This window comes from Calidris pugnax, unplaced genomic scaffold, assembly GCF_001431845.1.
Source record: "Calidris pugnax isolate Ruff unplaced genomic scaffold, ASM143184v1 scaffold57, whole genome shotgun sequence".
Taxonomy (NCBI): Eukaryota; Metazoa; Chordata; class Aves; order Charadriiformes; family Scolopacidae; genus Calidris; species Calidris pugnax.
This window is the reverse complement of record NW_015090813.1, coordinates 2,634,821-2,649,665: the sequence shown is the minus strand read 5'-3', so window position 1 is coordinate 2,649,665 and position 14,845 is coordinate 2,634,821. Positions and strand designations below refer to the sequence as shown.

Here is a 14,845-nt window from a genome sequence, read left to right as displayed (position 1 = left end):
CCAGAAACCACCAGGCACTGTGCCTGGTGGCTGCCATGACTCTGGATGTGTCGGAGCCCCCTTGGCTGGGGGGCAATACTCTGTGCAAGAGGTGCCCTCGTGCACCAGAGAGCTCACCTTGAAGCAGGAGAGGGATCTGTGGAGGTGGTTTTCTGCAGCTGGGAGGACAGGCAGTTCCTTGGTCCGTAGTGAGGGCAACTGGGGAAGAGCTGGCATAGCTTCTGAAGGAACTTGTAGTTCTGCTTACGCTCCCTTGCCTCTGCAAATACACCTTGCTGTGCTTATCCTCACCCTGTCAGAGATAACATCCTGACTGACTGCTAGAAGAGGAGCAGTTCCTTGTGTTGGGTCACCTGCTGCTCTGTTGCTCTGCAGCTGGCTCCTGTTGCAGTGACTGGGATGCCCTCATGGAAGTGTTCCCTCTTGGTCTGTAGTTTCTGTGTCCTCCCTGAGGGCTGGACTTGGGCCCTATGGGGTTGCTGCTGCTAATGCTGCTTCACCAGAGGACCGTACAGGAGAAAAAATAAGAAAGTTTCCCAGGATTTGATGGCCTGTGGAGAAAAACACTTTGGTGATTTATGGCTATCCTCTTCATAGTGTCCTTGTTCTCTAGGGCAAATCTTCTGCAGCAGAGTCTTGTACCTTTAAAAGGACCATGTCCTAGGAGGCATTAGGAGTAGAGCTCTGTACAAGGTGACTTGCTTGTACTGGTAAGTGCCTTTAATGCCGTGAGGGGCATGAAGTAGATGGCAGTGTCATGGACTGATTCCTTCCTGGCTCCAGACCAGGAGAAGGAGGAGAAGGCAGCCCTGTCAGCACGGGCAAAAAGGATGGGAGGGAAGAGCCAACCTGTGCAATAGCACTTTTCTGCAGTGGTTTTGTAGCTGCTTCTGAATGATAAGTGAATGGAGAACCTCCTCTTGCTTCTGATAGCTGTCCCTACCCCAGCAGCAGATTAGCCTTTTAATTGCAGTGTAGGTGTCTCATAGGTGCTTGTGTTGCTCTAGACTATGGTACTCTTCCTCTGATGTCATTCTGACCTGTCACCATCTCTGTCAAGAGCTATGGTCTTCTGTACTAGCTATTCTACATGCTCCTTCTTCTCTATGGCCCCTCCTCTACCACCAAAGTGACACCACAGAACAATTCAACCAAACGTTAATTGGGTTGTTCGTGGACCACATGGCTGGATGGCAAACGTGTAGGAGAAGGGGAGAGGATGGACTGGGGCTGGACTTTCTCATGACAGGAGACTGCTGTGGACCAGATGTGGGAGGATGAAGGTATGCCACTGACTTACACCATATGAAAGGGAAGAGTTTGAGCTTGTTGTGTCGTGGTGGTTTACTAGGTAATTGCCCCGCAGATTGAATGCCAGCAAAATTAAATCATTTTGCCTTGTAATTTACTGGGGGGATGAAATCTTTACCAGTTGATGGCACTGCTTTGACAGTGATGACATGTAGCCTGCTGTTTCTGGGGCTGACAAAGGTTGGTGTGTGTACAGTCACATATGGATGCCGTTAAACTCCGCTGTTCCCTCTGCAATTCCTAGAAAATTAACGCCACAGACAAGTGCCTCGCTCTCAGCCAGAATGGAGTCAAACTGCAGAGTATTTTTTTTTTGCTGTAAGTGTTTTCTGGCCAATGGAAGTCAGGCTCGGACACTTGCTGCTTAGAAAGCCTGCTCTTGGCATGGCTGTTGGTCACCTGGAAAGAGGACTTGCTGATGACCTTTTAGCATGTGGGACCTTTTACTGTTGCTTCTTACATCTATGCGTGGTCACCTGGAAAGAGGACTTGCTGATGACTTTTAGCATGTGGGACCTTTTACTGCTGCTTCTTACATCTACGCATCCTAGTCAGAGAAAAAGCCAGTTTATAAGCTCTGTATTCACTGGAGGCAGCTGTTTTGGCAGAGGACAGAGGTTACTGAAGAGAGGTTGATGTTCTGGCCACTTGTGTTTCGTCCCTCATCTGCAGTCCCCGTGATCTCAGACAGAAGTGACGTACCAGCAGCCTGCCTGTTCTCTGCCTGGCTTCTTGTAAAAATGGACAAACTGCAATACTGTAGGACTTGATTAATTTGCTGAAACATAAGCATCTAGTTCTGGCCGAGTTGCCCTGGGTAACCCTGCCTTGCTTTAGCTCCTGGGCCAGGAGGGACTCTTTTTCCTGTCTAACCAATATTATAGCTATCAGCTTCATGTGAGTGTTTCAAATGTCCTAGGGCACCTCAAAGGACACAGGGTGCTTGTGCATGGGCAGTTGAAGCATCTTTCCTCATAGTGTCTTTCCTGCTGAAGGTCTCCGGTGAGCTGCTCCCTGTCAGTTTTATCCCACTGATGTCAGGGAATGAGTGCATCCCAAAGATGGGAGCAATCTGTTTGGTTTTGTGTTGAAAATATGAATTTTCTGCAGTAAAGACCACTGTATGTACCTGTCAGCTACTCCTCACCACCCACCACTGCAAATCACTCTAAAATGCAAGGCTTTTATTTGTCTCTGTTTGGTGAAGGCAGCATAGGCTTGAAAGACATCTTTAAACACGTGAGAAGGGAAGACCAGGCAGCTCTTTATATTTTGACATTGATACTCTTCCAAATTCCACTGTGCAGAGCGTCTATAAAATATAGTTTCTTTACATGTTGTCTTTTGTTCTAGGTTGACAATTTAAATCCTTGGGGGTTTGATTAGGTTGTGATGGGGGACATGGTAAGATAGCAAGTTGGATCTGCTGACTCTGTGTCTTGGTCTTGGGATTGGGTCTGTAAGCACTCAAATGAGGATAAGTAAGTTTATCAATTGTTAACTTGCTAATGTAATTAGCATACTTGTTACGTTGCCCAAGTGTGCTTCTAGGTTTCAGCAGAGATCCTCATCCTGCTTATGGACAACCTGGTAGAGTCATAGCGTCTTCCTTGGCAAATTCTCATCAGCAGGTCACTGACCCCTCTCTGCCTCATCATGCTGTGCATTCACTTTCTCTTACCTTGAGTCTGTTTCCTTCTCAGTTATCATTATTCTTTGCCATCCATTTTTCCTGTCATCTTTATTGCCTTCTTCCATACTTCTCTTCCTTCAGTTCTCCCAACCAGCTCCAATTAATTTGGATGCATCTTACTAACGATCATTGTGGTTTTTAAAAATGAAGTTGTTGTCTTTGACCCATTTGAGTCAGCAACAAAAGACCGTTGTCTTCATCGTTGTTTTCACCCGAAGTCATATACATACACCTTCCAAAACTGCCTGAATTTTTCAAGACTTGTACTGGACACAACAAAGTGGCAGATGCTGATGCGATTTTTACTGTTACTTGTATGTCCCCTTATTATTACATACTTTATTATTTCTGATGCTCCAAGTAGCCTTATCCACACATTGGGATCCCAGTGTGTTGGAGGCTGCTCAAGACAGCTACAGAAAAGACAGACTCTGCTTCTATGTGCTTTAAGTAAAATTTCAGTCAAAACCCAGATGGATGTGAAGGGAACAAGATGGACAGAGTTCAGCAGAAAGCTAGAAGTCTCCAGAAGTCTTTCAAGAGAGCAAATAGAATGTCTTGTCTTGTATCTAGTTAATATTCGCTTTGCAAGGGTGGGACACCAGAAATAGCAGGTTTAAACAGAGAATGGCATGCAATGCGGTAACATACATGGCACCTGAAAATTCTGGTTTGATAATAAATGTTAACAAAGACGTGGGATACAGTAAATTGCTCTTAATTAAAATGTGTTACACAAATACTGTCAATTCACATTATTTGTGAAATGAAATCATTTATTAAGGAATAAAAAATGATGGATTTACTCTTTTACTCCACAAATTGAAGTTCCTCCTTGCTAGATTTCCCTAGATACGTCATCATCATTTCCTTAAGAGCTAAAAAACTGTGCATATGATAACTAGCATGAGGTTTAAACATGAATAGTGCTAGTTTGGAAAACTGATCATTCTTTTTTTCATTTATTTTATGTAGGTTTCCTTTGCCTGATCTGTAAACATGTCCACAGACCTGCTGTGTAAGTACATTTCCGTCATCCCACAGTGATTTTTTTGTACCATATGTTTTTATCAGATTCCCAGATGTGCTCATGATTGATGTCTTTTATCTTAAGTATAAAATCTGCTTTTACATTTGCGTTTCTTCTGAGACATCTGTGGAACAATATTGCCATTATAATCAACGGGATTATTCTTGGAGTAAAGCATGACTTAATATGAGTAAAATTGTAAAAATCTGGCCCGTGTGTAAGAACAGACTGGTTCATTGAGGCTTAAAAAATTACAATTCTATCTAAAATGTTTTATCTATCTTTGGCACAAATACCATTCCAGATGACTACTGAGTGATGTGCTTGTGGTTTTTTAATCACTTTGAATTTAACTCCTGTGTTTCCAAGGCATCATTATCCAAGTCGCATCCAGATCTCACTCCTCATCACTGTTATCCATCCTTCTTTTTCGACAGCAAAGAATATACAAGTGTCATATTCCTATACTTTGTTGTCGTAACTACGACAAAAATACTGCTCAAATCTGTCCGATACTTGCTCTCACTCCAGCCTGGGCTATCTGCAGCATTAAGCATATTTTCTGTGCTTGTTGATCTGATCTCCATGCTTTCTTTTGGAATCCCTCAACTGCCATTTTTTATTGTTGCCTCTAAGGTCTGCCCAACTGCCCGCTGTGTAGCATAAGAGGGGAATTTCAGAAAACCATTTTATCAGTCTCCAATACTTGCTTGCAGGAACAAAGAAAACAAATACCTTCTTTTGGTCAGTAACTGTAATATATTAATAAATACAAAAACACCAGTGGGAGACTGGCATATAGCAGACGTCTGTGGAGGTGATATCTGTATTTCAAGATCATGTTATTTGTGAAAGTGCATTTTTTGAGCTTTATCTGCTAACTGGCAATTTGGGGGCATGCTTAAGTGCCATTTAGATACAGGGAGAACTCTGAAATGAGGAATGCAATAAACCTGATTGTATTGTATATAACAGGCGTAGCTGCTGTCAGGAGTAAAATGTTAAAGAAGAGGGTAGGGTGACTGCACAGTGGGCCTGCTCAGAATCACTTAAGACTCCTCAACTCTACTGAGATGTTGAAGCTAGTTTGATTGTTTCAGCTAATTTATGCTCTGGCAGTTCAATTTTTCTCTCTTGAGCTCAGAAGATGAGAGCTGAGAAGTTGTCACCTGAGGAGAGGTTGAGGGAGATGGATGTGTTCATCCTAGAGAAGAGAGGGCTGTGGGGAACCTAGCCATGGTGCTCCAATAGAAAAATGGTGGTTATGGAGAAGAAGGTGGAAGCACTCATCTCCACAAGGATGCGCTGTGACAGGGCAACAGGTGATGGTCACGAGATGCTTCAGGGGAGATGCCCATGGATATAGGGGGTGTTTTCACTGTGGGATTGATTAAACATTGGAACAGGCTGCCCAGGGAAGTGGTGGAGTTTCCCACTCTGGAAATATTCACGACGTGGCTTGGACAAGATGTTTGTCTTCTCGCTCGGAGACACGTGAATGGTGTTGAGGCAGGACCTGGGGACTTTCCAGGTTCCAGCTGGTGGGAGTACACACGCGTGTGGGGTTCGTGACAGCCAGGTAGTGCCTTGGAAAAATGTCCATGCACGGGGGAAAAATAAATAATAACATGGCACGTCTGTAAAGATGTGAAGTGACTCTAGATCTTTATGTCTCTCTTTATATAAATAAATAGTCCAGAGCCAGCCCGTGAGCTTAGTACTGGTGTGCGCTAAGAAGCAACACCAAGGTATGTTTTGGGGGTAACATCTATCAGGCTCTGTTCCAGGTGGGAATTTGAATGTAACCAAAAACTGTGTGGGAAAAGGGAAGGAAGTGAGAAGCATTTAGACACATGGAGCTGATGCCAGGTGCTGTCAGCACCAGAGAAGTCTCTGGTTCTTACTGTTTAGTAGTAAAAGTGTAGCCTAACCACCCAGTCCCTAACCCTGACCGCAGCATCGTCTTTCACTAACGCTTGGTTCAATACAAGGTCAAATTCTACAATTTAAAAATCTTGTTCCGGGTCACATTAATGAAGACAAGATGTATAAATAAAAAGAGAAAAAAAAAATCTAGCTAAACAAGACCAAACCCCCTTAGATTCCTAGGAAAAAAAAATGCTGCAGTCTGGGGCGAATTGCACAAAGAAAATGTCATGGCCACACAGTACAAGGGCTGCTGCGGGTAGACCTCAAAGTTCTAGCAACTAAGTGGAAATAAACCAAAAAAGCCAACGTCCCAGTGAAGTTTCGGCATGCTGAAGTTGAGGTAGCAAGTATTTCTCTCTTTTTAGATGGAGAAGTTAAGGATTAAAAAAAAAAAAAGAGAAGTTTATAGAACGTCTGGCAGCTACTGAGGCTCGGCCGGTCGGGGAAGCAACGGACTTCCCCTCGGAGCTTGTTTTTCTTTTTATCCTTGGTTGAACTAGCGTGCAGTATATTATGCTGCCTGAATGTGAGGGTTTGTCACGGTTAGCGCCGGGGGCTGTCCCGGGAACGTAGGAAGGCGACGGGGCTTGAATGGAGCACGCGGTGGTCGGTGGGGCTGGAGCCCGCTCTTCGGAAAACCTGTGGCTGGCTCCTCTTGGCCGGGCCGGCCAAAGCCGGGCAGGAAAGGAGGAGGTGGGTCTTTGATCTCTTTGTTGTAGCTGCTCCCTGGGAATTTGCTGAAATCAATGCCCTGTTTTCCCGAAGAAATGAATGGCTATGCCTAACTAGCTTTGTGAAGCGCTTGGGGAATTCACCGCTTCTGTTTATTGACAGCTGAAAAGGAGCACATGGTGCTGAATGGGTCCCTCTCGGGGAAACAAAACAGAGCGGAGTTAGACTTAGTTGAACACAGAGGCATTTGGAAAAGTCTGCCGAAGGGAGGATGGCACGGTTCCTGCCACCTTGTACTAGCATAGCCTGACTTTTTACTGAAAAGGCCATTTTAAATAAGGTAAGGATTGTTTTGATTTCCCATACGTAGCGCGATTATGAAATGTTTGCACTTGTGTTCTCAAGTGCAAAAACAATGTTTGGATTGTATTCTCTCATGGGAAACACCGAAGTGACTCTTGGTGCTGTTTCTAGCCTCCCTGCGTGTGCATTTGTTCTTTATCTAATGATGATTAATGAATACGAAAATTAATAGGCAATAATTTGGTATTTGGGTCTTGCAGTCAAATCCTGAACGCGAGTCCTTTGTGTAGGCTGTTATATGCAGGTCTTTGAGAATCAGCCGAATTGCATCAGATGATTTCTTGACTGGTAAAAATCGCTGTGTTAATACTTAAGCACAAGGCAGTGACTAACAAGCGGGCCTGTCTGGCAGAAAATCTGGGGATCTAAAAGCCCTTGAAATGTAAGGATGTATTTCCAAACCTCTGTTTCTACGCGTAGACTCAAGACAAGAGATGGACTAACCACTACGCTTGCTGGTTTTAGATGTACAGGGTTTTTTTTGTAAAGACAGCTAAGAATAGCAAGAGGAGGATGATAATGAAGAAGCAGTGTTTTCTTCATGCGGGTCCAGAACAGTTTATCAGACCAAAGGAATTTGGTGTGTAATTCATATGTAAATTCTCTGCTGAAAACAGGAGAACAAACCGCCGGAGTTTCTATATTAGTTTCTGTGGTGACTGAAGAAGAAGGTTTCTGAGCTCACGTAGCTACAACTTTCAGGTGTGGCCAACTTACGACTGCAGGACAAAAAAAGTTAAGTAATGTAATTTCTTCCTTTGTCAGTTTAAGGGTAAGGGCAAGCTCCAGAAAGAGCAAATGCTGTCTTGCAAGTAGGAATTGCTGGTTTTGTGTTGCGAACCTGCTTCAAAGTGTAGTGTGTGTGTGCAGTTGTTTGAAAACTGTTGAGTAATCCCCTTATTTCAGGGGAAGTGCTTGGGACATTTCACAGTTTATCAGAGTAGTTTGTGTTCCTCAGTCTGGCATTTTTGCTTTGAGTGACTTTGAGCTGGTAATCATACTAGTTTTGTCTCATTTTGCTCTTCTCTACAGCAGATAACTTATCTGTTTTCCTTGGAAGCGTTTGGGCTCCATATGCAAACATGCCTTCTTTAGAACACTTTGCTATCCTGAAAATGAAAATATATCGCTTAACTGTGGAGTGTCAGCGGCGTTGCTTGTGGCATCTGCCTTCTAAATCTCCAAGATTTTCAGAGGGAAAAGCAAAAAAAAAAAATCAAATGCATTTATGATTTTGACAAAGAGGTAAAAACATTGAGCTCAGGCAGGCTGGTGTTGATGTTTTTGAGCTCTGTTGTCATTATTGTTATCCAAATGTGGCAAGAGTGTTTTTTGACCTCACTTAAGTGTATTTATACATGATAGACGTTGGAAGACGCTAAAATTGAAAGCTAAAGCTAATTTAAAGTTAATATTTAAGTTGGAAGGGAGGTATATTTGTAGGTCATTTTAATAGTCTAGATGTGTTATGAAAGTGTTGACCAGTGAGGGTACGTGTAATGGTGTAAATAGAAAAGAATTATGGTTGTGGAAAGCTCAGTCCATCAGAGCTTTTTTAGTTAGTGTAATGGAGAAGAAAATAGATGATTCATGGGTGACACAGAGGGTGGCATTTGTTCCCTGTTACTTGGGCGATAAGGCAAGGCAGAGGGTGTTGTGTTTAACTGGACTGCCTTTAGACAGAAGTGTGTAGGGGAAGTATATGGGGATGTTTTGGCAAGACAGTTGTCCCTTTGCATTTATCAAGGATCTTTATAAAATATGAACACCGTTGTGACCTATTGGCAATGTCCCAAATGGCAAAGGAATACAAAACAATTTATTGCCGACCAACAGAGTAAGATAGACCAAATACAAAGTGGGATATGTGATCATACACAGCTCTAAGTAAATATGCATGTTAAATGACCAGGGTTGTACAAATATGTATGTTTGAGGAATGATGCATTTCCCCCAAGGTGCTGATTTTATCACCTGTTGATCTTGTGGCATGATCTTTTGTACTTCTCTAGGAAAGTATGAAAACAGGAACAAATTCTTTGCAATTTTGCTTAGCAAAGTTGCTTTTTAGATTCTAGTAATATAGACTACTGTTATTTTTATTTTTGTGACTTTTGGAAATAGTTTAAAGAAACTAAAAGTTAATCAGAAACAAATGGAGAAAAAATGTTTTCATTTCATTTAATCTCAAACTGAGATGCCTGTCAACAGGAGAATAATTAGGGCTTTATGGACATACATTATAATCTGAGTTTAGGGTGCTTCATCTGTAGAAAAAAATCTGCAATTTTTTTCTAAACCCACAAATTTTTGCAACTCTCAGATGTAATTCTCCAGTAACAATAGCCACATACTTTGTAATTCTCTGTTTTGCAGAACTGGCCTCAAGGCTGTCGTTATGCCTGAGGAGAATAATTATTGTAAGCAAAATGTAATGTATTGCTGCCTAATCTGTTGCTGCCAATTTTATTTTTCTCTCTTAATCAGTTTCGTAAAGAAGCTCAGGTGGACATAATTTCTTTAGTACAGTATCAGTTAAGACAGTAGATAATTATCTTATGGTTCGCACTGAAAATCTTTAGAGTAGAAAATAGAAATATATGTTAGATCTCAGGCAAAAAGAGAACAAGTAACACAGGAAATACAGATGCGACACTTGCACGTCAGTATTTTTTTCACAGAAATACATTTTTGTTCAGCAGAAAAGCATCCCAATGCCTATGTGTTGTGTTGTTTGTTTTTTTTTTTAAAGAAATCACTTCATGCCTTGAAAGAGGGCAATAATTTAACAGGATCATAAAGGCTAAGGATGAGAGTCTCCTACCCGTTTTGTTCCCAGAGAAGCTGGGAATCAAGCTTCCTTTTCGTGTTGGAAATTAGGCGAGTAATAACAGAAGTTATTGGCTGTGTCCTCTGCTATGAGGGTGATGCAGAGTAAGAACTAAAGCTGTTCTGCTAAGCTGTTAAATGACCCTTTCTCTACAAAACCTGATGCTTTTAAAAGAAGACTCCTACATTTCAGTGTTTTAAATATATGCTTTAGGATTCATTAGTCAAAAAAAAAAAAAACCAGCTTTTTTTGTTGGTTTTTTTTGTTCTCTGGGATGAATTGGAATACCTGTAGGAGTTTCGGATGGTTCGCTGCAAAAGTTAACTGCTTTTCCAGTTTTATTCAGACTTGGCTTCCACCGAATGTAATTTGGATTGGGAGTGTTTTTTCAGGATTTGCCCTCCAAGGGCTCAGCCCCTAGTCCTAAGTGTCTGTATTCACTTCTCTACATGGACTTCCTTCTTTCATATGGTGGCTACTTGCACATCAGCAGAGCCCAGTGTAATGACTTCTACCTGCAGAAGTGGGTCCTATGGTTTTCACCCTGCACATTTATTGCCCATAGCTGTAGGTTGCTTCATTTAGTTATAACTGTCTTGAAAGACCTCAGGTTCTCCAGCCACAGGATGAGTACAGCGTCTCTTTGCTCTGTCATGCCAGGCTTCCTCATTATCTCCTGCAGTAAACTCGCATCTCCTTCTCCAAAGCATGTCTATCTGCCTGGTCCTTTCTACCAGTAAGCAGCTGGAAATATGTCCCAGCTGCTAGTGTCTTTGCTGGGAAAGTTCCCACAAGTTCATGTCAGAATCACAGAATCAAGTGGAAGAGCAAGAAAGAGGGGAGATTGAGATTAGATATCAGGAAGAAATTCTTTCCTGTGAGGGTGGTGAGACACTGGAACAGGTTGCCCAGAGAAGTTTCCTGGAAACACATCCCTGGAAGTGTTCAAGGCCAGGCTGGATGGAGTTTGAGCAACCTGGTCTAGTGGAAGGTGTCCCTGCCTATGACAGCAGGGGGGAACTGGATGATCTTTAAGGTCCCTTCCAACTCTAACCATTCTATGATTTTATGATTTGGGCTGGTTCCCTAAGGAGAGGTGGCTCTTATCACTGAGCTCTCCACCAGTCTCCTCCACAAGACGCTCTAACCATTCTATGATTTTATGATTTGTGCTGGTTCCCTAAGGAGAGGTGGCTTTTATCACTGGGCTCTCCACCAGTCTCCTCCATGAGACATGTGGACTTGGTGGCCAGTAACAACCAACTTAAGTAAAGGAGAGAGACCCAATCTAAGGTTCCCTTTTAAGGGAGTGTTGGAAGGGTTGGAAATATTTCAACTAATTTATACTAAGCATTAGTCATTAGAATTGCTGCACTCCGTTTATCGGAATTGAAACCGTGGTGTTGACCTGCCATCAATAAAATTATCAGCTGCATTAATGCATTCGATACAGTGTGTGTGGCTCTGTGTGTGTGTGTTTATACATACATACATTTAGGAAGACATACATCCTTGGGGTTTTTTGGCTAGAACAAAGGCAGAAGATTCTGCTGCCTGTGTTAAATTGCAGCAGTAGCATTAACATTATCCATTAAGAGGTCTGACACTAAAATAAGTCAACTGGTCTACCAAAAATCTCCCTGAAAGAAAAGTGCTTGAGACCATTTAAAGCTACTTTTGCTGTGGGAGACGTAGGTTAGGGAGGTCCAAAATGTGGCCCAGGAGCCACAGGGTGCATAGGAGAAGTTGGAGTATGACTCAATGGCTGTCTGTATTTCTGTGAATGGGGAGGTTTTAGTTTTGGTGTCTGCAGTGTCGGAGCAGCACGGTTTGGACACTGCTGGTGAAGACCCCAAGTAGAAGGTTTCACAGCCTTGCTCCAGGACCAGCTGCTGGGGGCAGGTGGGCAGAGTGGCTTGGCTCCTGGGAAGCTTTTGCTGGGTAATTCCTAGGAGCAGGCAATGCTGACTGAGGCTGTTTCTCATAAAAATAGCAGTTCTTCCTGTGAATTTGCTGTTAACCTCCTTCCCTGTTTCTGGATATAATTTTATATGAATTCTTGCCAAGCCAGCGGAGGGAGAGGGAAGGAGAGAAGGAAAAAAAAAAAAACCCTGAAAAATCCAACTGCATTTTTCAGTTTGATTGTGTGATATGTATTGAGCTTTCAGCAATGAGAGAAGTCTCTTTGTTTGTGCTGATTAGAAGCTATTACATGTAAACTATGGGAAGTGACTTCACTTGAACTATGCTAGTTATGTATATAGGTTCTGATAGCAACCAAACCCAATGCAGTGTACCAGAAATGTGTCACATACGTTTTAGCCCCAAGAATAACCAGAAAAAGATTATTTTTTTAAATTAGTTTTCAATCAATCAATCAGTGCTTTGATCTGAAGTCATTTTTAGATGAATGAACCTACCAAGAACTTTGATAAACAGGTTGCTGAGACTGCAGAGTGAAGTTAAACTTGATAAACACACCTACATACTTTCACTGCTGTTTGGTTTGTTGGGGTTTGGGGTTTTTTTGTTTTAATTTAAGTTTGCAGGGAAGTCCTATAAGTTAGTGCCCTTTCAAGTGTTCAACAGTGAAGGTAAGTTCATCTTGCACCTTGAACACCCTAGAGGTGTTGAAGGCCAGGCTGGATGGGGCTTTGACCAACCTGGTCTGGTGGGAGGTGTCCCTGCCCATGGCAAGGGGTTGGAACTAGATGATCTTTAAGGTCCCTTCCAACCCATTCTATGATTCTATGAAGTTGTGGGGTTTTTTTTCCTCCAGGCTGTGAAGTTAGTGAGATACAGCAGAGCACACAGGTATCTTTCTGCTGCACAGGCTTCATGGGAACCTGCTGAAGCTGCTGTGCACAGTCACGTTGCTGAATTTCACAACCCGTCTGAGCTCCTTGAGGCTTCTTTAGCTGTTTGGCTCCTAAGGTTTGCTAGATGAAGGACCATGGTAGAAAGCCTCATTGGGGTTGGTGGGAGGATGACTCTCTATGGGAGGCTGGTTAAATTCCTTCTGGCTATGCCTGTCGTAGTACTTCTTGGTCACCAGGCAAAAAACTTACTGTTCCCAGATGTGCTTGAGTGTCGTCATGATTGCTCCCTATTAGGAACTGGTAACAAATCACAGTCGTCGTCATTATTTATATGTTTGTATAATAAATAGTTTTGGAGTTCTGAAGTTTACATACTTAAACTCACATTTGCCAGGAAAGTACATGTGCCCTTTGCGTTAGAAGATTTCTTTACAGTCAGATAAGTGCTGAGCCTCCCTTCTACAGGCATCCTTCCATGAGAACAGCTGTGCTGGACAGGATCATACCCCTGTAAGGCAGAAGCAAGTGTCCTTGACAGATGATCTCCTGCTGCTGGAGACCTGAGCTTATACCCTCCCTCCACATCTTCTTTCCTCTTGGGAACGAAGGCACGGGGGAGCACGAGGAGGTTGGAGGTGAGGGAAGGTGTCACAGCAGATCAGTGTCTGGGTCAGGATGTCTAAAGGACTGGGCTCACCTGCAGTGCCGAGTCCCATTTTCAAGGAATTAGCTCCATGTGCTGGTCTGACTGAATGTATGTGGCAGCAAGGCATGTTTGCTGGTTTATTTCTCTGTTTCCCTCTCCAAATATAGTAACTCGGTTTTTAAGTTTTACATTTTCGTAGAGTGAGGTCATGTTCCTATAAATGTGTTTAATGTTAAGAGTGAATGCTGGGACGTTTGCAAACCACCTACTGTTCTCCTCCCTGTGGAGAGGAGGCCCCAGAAAAAGGTGTAGACGTTCACTCACAGGGTGCTGCTTCCCCCTGTGCAGGACCAGGACTTCTTCTCCCCCTCCACCAGCATCTCGGGGGCTCTTTGTCCACCCTCCTGTGAGCCCAGGGATGGCAGTCAGTAGCACAAGACCTCAGTAAGGGAGCCAGTGTGTCCCCAGCATGTCCCACAGCATCTCTACTGGTCCCACCAGGTAGAGATGATGAGGCTTCAGGGTCTCCATGTGTCAGGCACGTGGGAACTCACTGCTTGGAATCTATTGAAAGTTTCCCTCTCAATCACTGAGGAGTAAATCCCCCCCTGTGCTCCCCTTCTTTTTGGGGGGTGTGTGTTATTTTGGGTGCACGTTTATGGAAAATGTAATACCTGCTTCCCAAATAATGGGCTCTGTGGTACGGAAATGTGCAAGTTTTCAGTCTTTTCTCAGATTGCAAAGTCAGCCCAGAGTGTGCTTTCCAGATTTATGTCTTTTTATTTTTTTTTTTCCTATGCAGAGCTGAGCAGTTGAAGCTCTTCTGCTAATACAAATTTCTGTTGTATGGGACAGAAGAGACATGAAAAGGAGACACTGAAGAAATGTTGACTTATTTTGGTGTTGGACTAGGGATCAGTTATTACAGTTAAAAAGTGAGAATCACTAGAAAATTTAGCATGACAAAATATCAGAGGTTAGTGGGATTTGAATAAAATTATCCTGAATTCTGGTAATTATTAAAAGTTCTATTTTACTATGCTATAAATAGGATGAATTATTAATCAGCTAAGAGCTTCAGCTCCTTTGTAAATGCACTTTGCTCGCCAAACTTAGGACACGTAAGGCTTCTTTCGTAAACATTTTTTTTACGGAGGAAACGTGTGGCGGTGGCCCACAATAATAGGAAAATAACTTGGGATTAACTGTTTGCTAATGGAGCACTTTGAATTTTTGCCAAATAAATTATCTTGTAGAACAAGGTTTTCAAGCTTTTCCAGCAAGGAGGGAGGCAGAACGAAGCCCAGGGGCAGGAAATCCTCATGTACCTTTTGTGTCAGAAGAGCCAGGGCTGGGATAACCCGAGGTATCTTAGAAAATGTCCCCAAGGTACGTCTGCGGCGTTCGTTCCGCTACGTGGAGGCTGAACGCGGCTAACGGAGCGGTTACGGTTTTCCTCCGGGATGAATTACCCTTGTTTGCTATGCAAATCTTATGACTGTAATTAGGCTGGGATTTGGACCGCTGTGTACACTGATCTTTGTTCCCGGTG

General features: G+C 43.0%; 1 protein-coding gene across 1 annotated transcript in view; it reads left to right on the top strand.

The window, feature by feature from the left end:
- The first annotated feature begins 3,977 nt into the window (after positions 1-3,977).
- The window catches only part of PLAGL1 (pleiomorphic adenoma gene-like 1), a 41,340-nt gene continuing 30,472 nt past the window's right edge, over positions 3,978-14,845 (top strand). The window contains exon 1 of the mRNA XM_014939574.1: positions 3,978-4,022. Coding sequence (XP_014795060.1) covers positions 4,004-4,022 — 19 coding nt within the window. The 5' untranslated portion in view covers positions 3,978-4,003. The remainder of the gene's footprint in view (positions 4,023-14,845) is intronic.